This window comes from Pleurodeles waltl, chromosome 3_1, assembly GCF_031143425.1.
Source record: "Pleurodeles waltl isolate 20211129_DDA chromosome 3_1, aPleWal1.hap1.20221129, whole genome shotgun sequence".
Lineage (NCBI taxonomy): Eukaryota > Metazoa > Chordata > Amphibia > Caudata > Salamandridae > Pleurodeles > Pleurodeles waltl.
The window spans coordinates 706,433,624-706,446,104 of record NC_090440.1 but is presented as its reverse complement, the minus strand read 5'-3'; the positions used below and the strand labels follow the sequence as shown (position 1 = coordinate 706,446,104).

Genomic DNA, 12,481 nt, shown 5'->3' with positions numbered 1-12,481 from the left:
CTGGCAAGCGAGGCCAGTTTACATCTAAGATGTCTGTAGGCACAGCGATCTTGGGGAGCCTGCATCAGCGAATGCAAAATCTGATCAAAGTACTACAGGATAAACGACTGATGAGACACAAATGAGTTCATAAATAAACTATTTCACAATAGAAAAATAACCCATTTCCCCCTCAAACATACATATATGGTTCTGAGATTAGAAGAAAGACAAATCCAAAGTAAACATGTGCAAGGTTTATGTTGCATACTTAAAACCACAAACTGAACATCAACAATAATTGGTCACAGCTTAAGGTAGAAGGCCAGAGGTTTGGGAGGATGCTTAAATCTCACTGTCAAAAGGCTACAGAATTGCTCTACATTGTGCTAGGTCCTCAGATGATTCCAGTGGTCTGGAAGAAAGGGGCTACACGCAGGCAGCTGCTGATCTCTGACCCGCACGAGAGCTGGGTGCGGAAGCTTTCAAGGTCCTCCGCTTCTGGTTGCAACAATCCTTCCTGAAAAAGTTGCACAACATCCCTAAAAATAAGAAAAAGCACATTAGTCGCACACCCACTAGTGCGAAACTCCGACCAACTTCCTGTACCAGATTGCTGGGTTGCTTTATAGTTGAGGAACATTTAAGACCCTTATTTAATATATAATTGCATTATGTGATTAAAATAATGCCCTGGGCATGTACCGCTCATCTGAGAGGATCAGAAAAATGTCTGCGGTTCCGTTGTGCACACAAGCTATGGTGGGGACTGGTAGGTGGTGACCTCTGAAGTGCTACCCTAAGCAAGGGGCTCCACAGAAAGAGGAGTCCCCCTTGTCATCTGAAACCCACCGTGCAGATGGAGGCCATACCTGATGTTCTAGAACAATGCGATTGGCACATTTAAATCCACCGTGCAGATGGAAGCCATACCTGATGTTCTAGAACAATGCAATTGGCACAAGTGGGGGTGGGTTCTGAGAATTCCACAAGTTCCCCAGGCATTGACTTAAATCTAACTTTAACTCTCATAAAAAAATGGAAATGTACTCTAAGTACCCCTTCCTCTAATTAGAGTAACTTTACGATTTTGGGGGGGGGGGTCACTGAAAGCATTCTTCTTGCAAGTCCTCAGGAATACTCCTGTTTTTTTTTTTTTGACTGTTTACTCAAATGTAAATACAGGCTCTCGTGCATACGTCTGTAGAGTGCACATTTAAACAACTTGCAAGAGTGCAATTCCCTCCCAAAAGTGCACACTACGTTTGGTGGTGTTCAGTCCCATACCCACACATGGATACTCCAGTCATTAAGAGCAGTCAATCCCAGGCGGCTGCCGCAGATATCAAGGGGAGGGAGAATAAATTAACACAGCATGTAAGTGTGCATGTGTATTTGGACAGCCGTCTTAGGTCATCCAAACACACATGCGCCCTTAGGCCCATATTTATACTTTTTTAGCGCTGCCTTTGGATGCAAAAACGGCGCAAACTTACAAACAACAATTGTATTTCGCAAGTTTCCGCCGCTTTTGGCGTAAAAAAATAAAAATTAAGCAAATGCGGCGCTGAAAAAAGTATAAGTATGGGCCTTAGTGCACACTAGTCCTTATCCCACTTTCCAAGGCCCAGCCCAGCCCCGCCCCTCCCTGCATCTGTTGGCTGAGCCAGCAGCAGAAAAATAAAACAATATTCAAATATCGTTTTATTTTTCTGCTGCTAGCTAGGAGCCGCCCCTGATTAATCCCCAACATTTTTATATGCCTGCCTTAACAAAAGCGATTCCGATCTTTTCCAAGGTGGGAATGTGCTGAGATACAATTTGTGTGGAATGCCAACATCCCTCTGAGAGATATACTTACTCGCAAAAGAAAAACAAATCATAGTATGAGTGTAAACCCACGTTGAGTCATAAAAGTGACTTCACATTTGAAAAAAAAGAGCTATTTGCACTTTTAATGTGACCACGTCCAATTAGCTTTGTGAATCAGGCCCTCAAAGAAGAATGGTAGCTTCCTTACCAGTCCACACGAGGCATGGCATAGTGAATTTGGGACTGCTGGAAGCCATTGAAGGTGGAGGAAGCTGCTACCGTGTAGGCACCCATGTTGTCAAAGATGAGCCAATCACCGACCTGCAGTTCTGGCAGCTCCAGGTGCTCGGCGATGAGATCCAAACCATCACAGGTGGGACCCCAGAGGCTGCTGCTATGCCAGGGCTGGTCTGGGGAGGGCTTCTGCAGTGAGAGAAACAAGATCTGATATCAGAAAGAGGCGAGAGCAACAAGCATTGGGAACAGGATATGGAAGCAGGCAGCAGAGTGGTTGCTTCACGTCTTGATAGCCCAACTGCAAGTACTTCTGACACCTCAGTCATCCCAACTCTCGTATAGCAGACCTAAGAGAAGTGAGCCTGCATTGGAACACTACAAATTCAGAACTGTAGGTTATGTCGCAAAAAGTCGCAGAAGAGTGCGTTAACATGAAAGATTTGATATGCTACTACTATTCCCAATAACTGTCCAATCTACAAGTATGCATCCCACTGCAACATTTAATATGGGTGACGTTGTGTTTAATAGTTCTAACTATTCAGTTGGTTAGTCTCCTAAAATCTCTCATGCTTTTGATTTCCTTGACAAGCTTTCATTTTCTCCTGCCGTAGAGTGGTCTCTATTTCAAAAAGCAACCCACCTCGAACAGCGTATATGGAAACTGAAAGCTTGGCCACTGCCTATTAAGCGGCCAGAACAGGGCAGTCAGTCAATTATCAGTGTTTGGCATAAGCCTCACTCAGCCCTGGCCTACTGGCATTTACGAAGTGGTGCCCAACAGCCTTCCAGAGCATGCCAGGATCTCTCCACATTTAAGCCTGCCGAGCCAGGCCTACGATAGGATGTGTTGGAGGGTCACACTGGTAGGATGAATAGGTACGTGAGCTGTTTTTTGGAGGTATGTGGGCCTGTTTTGGTTGTCTGGTGTTACAGATTTCCTGATTTTACCACAAACACTGCCTGTAGCAAACACAAATACATGCAGTCTTCCATACAGCGTGTCTTTACAAATTCAAAGCTATAGTTGCAAATGTGGGCCATTTTTTTGTAGCTATCAGTTTCGCTAAGGGGGGGCACTTTAGTTTGGTGCCTGGGCATATTTTCTGTCCCAGCCGACCTTGATGTCTAGTGTTTGCGAGTAAATGAAAAAAAAAAAAAACAGAAGGGCACTATGTATATTCTCTAAAAACTCTGCAACTGTTGTGCCAGCTTTAATTCACACGAATAAGAGCAGTGATTGGTACTTAAAAGTCAATTAGACGAGAAAAACAGAGTTGTGCATTTATTGTAGGGGCACATATCCGGAGTACGACTTGCCTTGTGCAGGATGGGTTTAGGTCGGGCGTGGTCAAAGAAGATGCAGTTGAAGGATCCATACACCCCATCGTTAAGGTAGTACATGAAGCTCCTGTTGCTACAATGCTCGTCATCTGGAGAGAGACAAAGTCGGTGAGAGAAAGGTCCTCCAGCTCCTATGTCCTCCATAAGGGGGGTAGGGGTAGGGGTTGAATGGCACAAGAGCAAGTCGACCGAGATCCCACAGCCAGGTTTCTACAACAGGGGGTGAGGTGGAGAAGCACTGTGGGTGCAAGCACTGCCATAAGATGACACACCAGGAAATGTTGGGTCGCTCAAAGCAGACACTGACATAAAGCAGTGGCACAAGTTGGCTTAGCTGAAACCATGCAGACACACCCACACAGAGTTCACCCTGAATGTGGACTTCCCACTTGGGAGGGTGGCAGGGGATTAATGGTCTCTCAGTGATATCTCTTCCATACCACATGTGCACCGCTGTGCTATCACTCAAAGCTACCCCCTGTCCAAATCCCAATCCGGTCTACACTGTAAACTCACATTCAGAGCCAGGCTGCTCCAGGGGTACTTCCTTCTTGGCTATAATACTGACAGCCAAGGTGAAAGCCGATGCAACGTAGTACCGTCCGGGCTCTGCAATGATATCCACTCCGCAGCCTTCAGGGAAATACATGTCCAAGGCAGGGTTTATCACAGCTGCAATCTGATGGGAAGGAGGGAGGGGGAACATTAGATAAAACACCGCATTTTTAACTTTAATCTGCATGTATTTGAAGCTGGACATATTCCACCTGGGTTCGAGACAGCTAGACCCTGGCACCAGTTAAGTTACCTGCAGGTGAAGGACGTCACAGAGTTCATAAAAACACAGCATTTAAAAAAAAAAAAAAAAAAAAAAAAACACACACACACACACCACACACACCCTCCACAGGCCCTCAAAGTACCATACATAATCTGAACCATTCATACCTCTTCAAAGTGGACCTTGGCATCCTCTGTCCCAGGGAATCCACCACCAATATCTAGAACCTGCATCTTGAAGCCAAGCTCTTCCGCCATAGAGAAGACCAATCGGGCATCAGCGATGGCCTGAGAAAAGGTCTGGGGGTCAGTGCAACCGGTACCTACATGGAAGCTGAAGAGTAAAAAATACCACCCTTTTAGTGTCATTGCTCATGCTACCGCCTTACTATTGACAGTACTGCAAAAAGGAATGGAAGAGGTCTTTACATAAGCCCACCCTCTCAAATTGCTTGTACATCATAAAAAATAAAATAATTGAGGAGGGCTTCTTTGCTGTGCATTCCACTGGGGGGGGGGGGGGCGCTCACTGTCCAGGTCTCGATTGAAATGAAAGAAGTCTTTAGATTTGTCGAAAGAAATAGATCGTTGAATCAGTTTGTAATGATTTTCTTAGTTTGTTTTTTTGTTGCCACTAATAGAGCCATAGTCGGCACGTGTTTTGCAGAGGCTTGTAATACATTCTAGAACTTTTTCAAGGCGCAATGAGTAACAATGACTAGGTATGTGAAGTGGTTCGCTGCCAGTTTAATGAAGCCAAAAGCTAGAGCGTGCCTTACTCTGTTCCGCCAGTCAATTTCCAGGAAAGTCCTCGTAACAGTTCAAGGAGAAAGGCTCATATCATGGATGCTCCAACTGTTGGCAGCTCTAGGGCAAATCGTAAGCCTACGGAAAATATGCGCCAGCTGTGGCTTTAGCAGTGGGTGCAATAATAGCCATAGAAAATCATCACAAACTATTTGACAATCTTCTTACTACAAATCCAACAAAGACAAACCCAGGAGTAGTGTGCTGGGCATTCAACGTTCTTCTCTATCCTGGTATCGTTTAGCATGCTTGATGAGACAGACCCAAAGAGACCTGGTTCTTACCTCACTCCAACAACCTCCACGTTCAGAGTCTTGGCCACTTCCAGGAGGTGCCTGCAGGCCTTGAGAGGAGCACCAAACTTCACACTCAGACGCCCAGAAGCTTTGGAGTCATCAGTGGTTATACGGAGAACCATCCTAACAAAGTTAAAAAGGCAGCCTTTGAGTTTAACAACTAACAATCTGATCACAAGGCATCCTGAAGAGGAGACCCAGAGTGCCTGAATTCAAAATACTTTAATAAATACAGATTCAGATTAATGAGTACAAACATACCACAGGCTGATATACCAGAATGGGCAATGCACTAGCATATCCCTCACAAAACACCAATGTTACCTGCTATTAGGATGAGTCCGGGCAACCTTGGCTAACTCAACTTCATTGTCAAAGGTCATCAAGCGGACTCCATTTCTGGCTGCGTACTTAATTTGATTGATCTGTTTGCAGGGGTTGGCATAGATGATCCGGCAAGCTGGAACACCTACGCTTTGAACCAGCTCGATTTCTGTCTGTGGATAGAGAGACACCTAATCAAACAGAGCTTCATGTCTGTGTAAGAAGCAGAAGGCAAGTAACTGGATGGAGAGCGAGTGCTGTGTCTCTTGTGCAAAAAGTGAGTGCTGTGAAGCTTAAGGTCTGCTGAAAACTAGTTGTAGTTAGTTGAGAAAATGGTACTGTTTCCCCAGCAACAATGCACATTCACTGAAACCTAAAGGATAACTAGCGACACTTCACACTAAATAGCGGGAGCAAATCCACCACTAGAGAGACTTCTAGATAAGAACACAGCACTACAATAAGAGTACTCATAACAGCAGATGCGAGAGATATGAGCAAATCACAATTTGTGTTGAATTCTAACCCAAAGATACACAGAGCCATGTCTTGTGTTACTTTGCATCCATTCGATGGGTGCTGCATAGGCGTCTCCATCCAACCACCCCTGGGCTTTGAAGCAAACCCCTATCTACAAAGGCCTGCAGACAGGGATTTGGCCAAAATACCGAGCCTCCTTGACACAGGCCTAACAAGGAGAAATGTTTTTATTTCTCCTTTTCCATAATTTGCATGTGTGCTGCTTTGTACAGCACACATGCAGAGTGGAAAATGCCTTAAGGCATAGTTATTGTATTGGAAAGGACACCATCCAGTACAAAAACGATGCTTCGGACAATGCAGCCCCCAACTAGCCTTGTGCAACGGTGTCTGCGTTGGTGCATGGTTGCCTAAAGTATGGAAGGGAGAGAGCAGGAAAACGCCAATCCTTAGTAGATATGACCCTATTCTGCGCTCTTTCCTTTGCGCAACAACTTTACTTGCTGTCCTTCGTTGTGTGACTTCCAGGAGAGTCTGAGCCATAATATCTAAAAATTCTTCCATGATTTCCACTGAATGCGTACTAGTGTTTATTTTGGACTAATACAGCTTGGCATTTCTGTTAGTGTTCGCTCTTACAATGTTGCAAAATCCTAGAAAGATGATCCCCCTTTCCCCCCCCCCAAAAAAAAAAAAGTCTTGCTTACTTTACATTCTGTACTGATTTTCAAACCCGTAATCCCTCTACAGATGTTTTAAGAACTGTAACATTGGGTTGTTAAAAAAATGCATTAAAATAAAACAGGTCCTGTACCCGGGACAGTATAAGCCTGACCCACCCATAAAGAGCATGTGAAGGTCCCTGAAGTCGTACCCACACATTACCTTACTGGCACAGTCGAACCCGGCTCCTAGCTCCGCCAGGGTCTGCACAACCCCTCGACTGCTGTTACACTTAACAGCATAGAAAGGCTTCACACGAGGCAGCGCCTTCAAGAAGCGAAGATGTTTTTTCACCACGTCCCCCAGGTCGACCACAAAAAAGGCATCTTTGTCATCCTGGAAAGCGGGAAAAACATATTTAAATTATGAGATGTGTCAGCCAAACACACTATACCCCACCAGGACACATGTTAAAAGTCACTAGTGGCGCGGCATACCTCCCAGGGGTGGGGTAAAGAATGTGTAAGGGGATACTTGTCAGGTAAATACAAGACTGTACCTCGGGGGATGGTAGCCAATAAAAATCTGTTTCAGGGGATAAAAACAAGTACTCTCTTGAGTACACAAGCCCCACCTCACTCTTGTTGAGGTGAAGATGACATACAGACACAAGGAGCAATTTCCATGGGGTGCCAGGCAAGTTATCAATATCAACAAACCCAAGAACCGGGAGTGGGGGGCAGACAAGAGTGCTTGAGCCAAAGTAAGGTGCTTGAAGTGGGGTGTGAAGGGTAGAACTAAAATACCTCCTCTCAAGGCCATCCCATCCCAGAAGAGGAAGTGGGATCTTCACTAGAATGCAAACACTTACTGTATCGGAGACTTCGCTGATCATGCGGTCTATAAGATCCCGGGCCACAAAGCCCTCCTCCAGCATAACGAAGTCTGAGTCATTGATGAACGGAACCATAATGGAGCACAGATTGTGCCTCCGGCAGGACAATCAAAAATCTATCTCTAGTGTGGAGGTTTTAAGTATGCAACAAACTGCAAAACAGAGAGAAGAGAGGGTTCAGAACAGACATTGATTCCTCCCTGAAAGCCGCAGCACCCATTCAGAAGCATCTAAAGTACTCGCTACCAGCCATGTTCCCTCCATTCAAGTGTACCTAATGTCTCCATACTTCCTCTCCGAGAACCCATTACAGGCTTAGTTCAATCAGCAGGTGCCCTCAGCTTTAATTTCACATTGTGCTTGAGTAGCACGTCTGGCAGCCATGGCCACAGGACAGGGGAACCCTGAGGGCAGACAACCAATTCAGCGAGCTAAAGTCAACGCCAGAAGCCTTACACCTAGCAGACTCGCACTGAAGAATAGAGGAAGCATGTTGCTCCAACTGTCTCCTACCCATGAGAGTTAGTACTTTACAGCAGCGAAAGGAATTATGTCTTGCGTTAACAACCCATTCTGAGGCAGAAAATAAAGCAACGCATACATTAAGTTTACTAACATCGGAATGAACTGCTATAGGTAGTCTTTCATTCGAGCCTGTCAGTATCAGAATCAACCACACCTGCTGGGTATCACTCACCCTTCTCACGTAACAAGGCCTAGTGGCCCCACTCACCTTGAGGAGCGTGACTCAGCCTTGGTCCCAGGGGGGCTCAGCAGTGAACTCTGACACCTTGCCGCACCCAGAGGTGTGAAGGCAGACACCACGGATGGTGCGTTGTACTTCCTGCAGGAAGAAATAGAATGTCAGTAAAATATCATCAGGCGAGTGCCACACGTTCAGTAGACTCATCCTTCTCTCACTGGAGTGACCAGTTCTGAAATGTCAACACTATCCAGCCACGCCTCACACCCCTCGGTCTACTAATGAAACATTCCTTTCAGCATACGCAAACTCCTCAGATCTGCAGGTGCCCCCATTCAAAGCTGTGCCCCTAGTAGTCTCGCGCTGCCATTTCACTCCAACTCAGAAACCGTGCATCGAGTTCGGACCTTTGCAAGTTATTGTCCTCGGTGACAGTGGTCTACTTTGTTCAATTCAAGCAAAGAGAATGCAAGTTCTAGAAAGCACAAGTGTCTTAATGTGAACAACGAAATAAAAAGTGCTCTTCCGGCGTGAAGTAAATGGCAACCCCACAGTTGCCCTCTCACACGCTCTTCACGCCTCCAGCCGCCCTCACTTCCCAGTCATCTTTCACAGCTCCTGTTGCCTTCTCACCTATGCCATACACTTCATCAACCGTCATCCCTCTTCATCCCAGTCCCATTCCAAGCCTACACTCGAGCCTCTTCGCACCCCTCCCTTTTAACCCAAACTCACCTTAGACTGCATTGACACGGTCGCTTTGCCCCATGGGTGCCTTTGCTATTCCTGCACCAAACCACCGCTTGCTCCTCCGCTCCCGGCTTTCTGGTTTCAGTGGGTCTTGCCTGGCCATTATATACAATGGGACTCTGACTCACATGCGTCTCCAGGGCAACGGACCGCCCCTTCACAAAGCGCTGGGGCATCCAATTGGGCAATCCAAACGACTCGGACACGCCTTTTCCTGAGTTGCACTCATTCGGCTGCTCTACTCGAATTGTGGTCAAAGCACAAGCTGCGTCATCAGATGGAGCAATAATGACGGGACGCGCCTCGCCTCTTCTGAGAATTCCATTGGGTTACGACTGTCCGAGAAGCTCTGGCAGCTGCGGTTGGTTGCCTTTGTCAGTGTATGTTTTGTTTAGCAGCAGCGCTCCTGCTCTGCAGCATGCTTGAAAGCAAATTAAACAAGCATTAACAAAGCCAATAGGTCGCCGCAATCTGAGGGCAATTGGCATTTTCAGTGTTAATGGCCATAGATGCCAAGTTTTCAGTTTGCTTATGTGTGACATTCCCATGTGTGTAGCGTGTTTACGTGTCACCTTGCAAGCCTTCCGTGTGACACTTTGAGTGGCACTTTATTATGAGTGAAATAAGACAGTTGCATCCATGTCAAGAGATCATTTTTTAGAAATTACACCCTATCTCATATGTGACGGTCCTTAATGCGTGAATTGACCCAGCGGTTCTTTATACGAGAATCAGATACCTCTTTATTTAGCACAAGTAAGTTAAATGGTTTGCTCAGAATCACAGAATGTTGAGTCGAGGCCAGAATTTGAATCCTCTTCTAGGGTTTTAAAGTAGACAGTTCTAGTTGTAGTCCACATCTCATCCCATCTCCACCTTCTTCCTGTATAGTTCTCCAATGAGGCCCTTCTTTTACCAGTTTAGACCATTCATGTATTTTGCATATATTTAGAAGCTTTGTTTTGCAGTTGGGCATCCAAATCAGTTTGATACCAATTAGACGGGCATGTGGTTTTCTGTTTAATTCTTCAAATCTCTGTAGTTCGCTTGGGTGGGATAAGAGTTTCTCCACTAGTGGGAAATTTATCATAATATAGCGAGAATCCTATACCTCCTGTTCTATACCAGCGTGTTATATGTGTTTAGAATGTATTCATGGGCGCGTGCTATCACAAGCTAATGGGTACATTCGAATCTGTCAATGTGCGAGATTCCGAGCAACAGTGAATAGTGACAGTTGCTCTGAGAGTCCCACATGAGGAGATGTGTCTGGTGGGCACTTTTACTTGTATTTGAATAAATACCTCTTTTAAACTTACTGAAAGTAGCGGATTCGTACACTACATATTGGCAACGAGTTCCAGCACTCGTTTAGGAGCCCATCATTTCAACGGCCGGCGTATTTCCTGTTGCTGCGTTGGATCGTCAGACATCACGGTCTTCAAGGAGGCTTTTCCTTGGTGGAGAGGAGTTTCCTGTCGGAGGGCGAGGTCTCCAGTAAGGTCCTGATACCTTCGGACCTGTTTAGCTTTGGTTTTTGTTTGGATGCTTACTTTGCTGGATGGGTGACGTCAGCACAGGTCAGGAATAATTATTGTTCAAGGCCAGGCACGTCAGCACGCTATCCATGCTGCACGCTGGTCACGTCTTTGGCGGCCATCTTTAATATTCAACAGGTCAGGCATTATTGTTGAGCAAGGCCAGGGGCTTCACGACACTATCCACGCTGCATGTTTTTGACATTTTTGGCGGCCATCTTTAATGTTCAAAAACAAACAAACTCAATGGGAAACCTGTGTTTCCAGACCCTTCGACGTGTGACAGCAAGTTTAATTTGAATCAGGAGCTTTAATTAGAAAACAGAGTGTCCAGACTTGCACTAGGGTTGAGAGGTTTCACTTTGATAACCATCTTTAAATAGTGACACATATATACTAAGCTGAATATTTGCATACCTTAGTATAAAATAGTCAGAGAAGCTGTTTACTTATTTATTTTTATTGAAAAACAGATTTTAACAAGGTTCTGTTTTGGGCACTTCTTTCTACATGGCTTCCAATCAGTATTTGATTCAAATTACACCTTTTTTGTAACACCCAGGGAAACCACCAATGAAATGGAAGAATTGGTTAAGATGTTTTGAAAACTATTTAGTCGCAGTAGACGCAACAAAATTTGAACCAAAGAGGAAGTTGGCTTTTCTTTTCAGTCATTTGGGACAAGAGGGGCAACAAATATTTGACAATCTACCATAATTAGATGCCCCTCAGGATAACTTTGGTCAGTGGGATGAGTATACGGAAGTCATTAACAGATTGGCTAGGAAATTTTCTGAGGAAGCCAGTGTTTTATTGGAAAGATGTAACGTTTTCAAAAGGAAACAAGTGGATTGTGAACTTATTGAAGAGTTTGTATCTGCTCTTAGGCAATTAGCCTCTTCTTGTAATTTTGGAGAAACATTAGATATGTACATTAGAGATCAGTTTGTTTATGGTTGTAGCGAAAAAAAATACAAGAGCGATTATTGGCTTGCAGAGATCCAACATTAGGAAAAGTTGTAGACATAGCTACAGGTATTGAGCGCTCTTTAATTTCAAGTAAACTCATTTTCCAGGAACAAATTTCATTTAAAAATAAAGACATAGACACCGTAGGTTTAGTGCAGGTAAAAGATAGAAATCAAAGTACTCCACAAAGAAAAATGCAATTATTTTGTTTTCGTTGTGGTTCAAAGTCACATTCGGGAAACAATGATAATTGTCCTGCTATTGGTAAACGATGTAACAAATGTAGGAAAATAGGACATTTTCAAGGTGTATGTAAAGGAAGAAAGAAACAATTAAGAATTAATAATGTTGATTTTGAGGTGAATGATGATACTAAGAATGATTTAGATAATGATTTTTCCAAAATATTACTAAATGTAACTGTAATCGAAAGTAAACTTAAAGGTCCGTTACTTGTTGGAAATGTGTTGGTCCCTATGATGGCAGATTCTGGAGCTCCCATTACCATTATAGCAAATGTTTTATTATTTGACAAGTGGGGGCATAATAAGAAATTGCTACCTCCAGATGTGAATCCAAAAAGCTTTGGAGAACAAGAAATGCATATGCTTGGTTACTTTGTTGATGACTTGATATGTTTAGGTCAAAAAACCTCCACAAAAATGTATGTAGCATTGAAAGGCCATAATCTTGTCGGATGGAAGGATTTGACCAAACTTGGATTAATGTTGATACCTGGAGCGAGAACACCTGTCAAAATAGCACCCAAGCATATTTCCTATCCTATATTGAAAATTCTTCAGAAAATGAGGCTAATGCAATTATTAAAGAATTTCCAGAAGTATTTTCAAGTAAAATTGGTTTGATTAAGAAATATGAACATCACATCAGACGGAAACAGGAT

General features: G+C 44.3%; 1 protein-coding gene across 1 annotated transcript; it reads right to left on the bottom strand.

The window, feature by feature from the left end:
- Positions 1–221: 221 nt before the first annotated feature.
- Positions 222–9,188, bottom strand: LOC138284530 (antizyme inhibitor 2-like). Its single transcript, XM_069223406.1, has 11 exons — positions 9,056–9,188; positions 8,351–8,461; positions 7,594–7,769; positions 6,945–7,118; positions 5,580–5,752; positions 5,244–5,378; positions 4,321–4,486; positions 3,889–4,051; positions 3,349–3,461; positions 2,000–2,214; positions 222–521 (listed from the first exon to the last, which is right to left on the bottom strand). Exons 3-11 carry the CDS (start codon positions 7,690–7,692, stop codon positions 377–379), a joined length of 1,383 nt encoding a protein of 460 aa, XP_069079507.1. The 5' UTR covers positions 7,693–7,769; positions 8,351–8,461; positions 9,056–9,188; the 3' UTR covers positions 222–376.
- Positions 9,189–12,481: the final 3,293 nt, after the last annotated feature.

Bases quoted from the DNA above. Each gene is read 5' to 3' on its own strand.
- LOC138284530 (XM_069223406.1), bottom strand. From the start codon at position 7,692: ATGGTTCCGTTCATCAATGACTCAGACTTCGTTATGCTGGAGGAGGGC. The intron at 7,119-7,593 runs GTAAGTGTTTGC...CCCGCTTTCCAG, and splicing joins TCAGCGAAGTCTCCGATACA to GATGACAAAGATGCCTTTTT. The intron at 3,462-3,888 runs GTGAGTTTACAG...GTCTCTCTCCAG, and splicing joins GGAGCAGCCTGGCTCTGAAT to ATGACGAGCATTGTAGCAAC.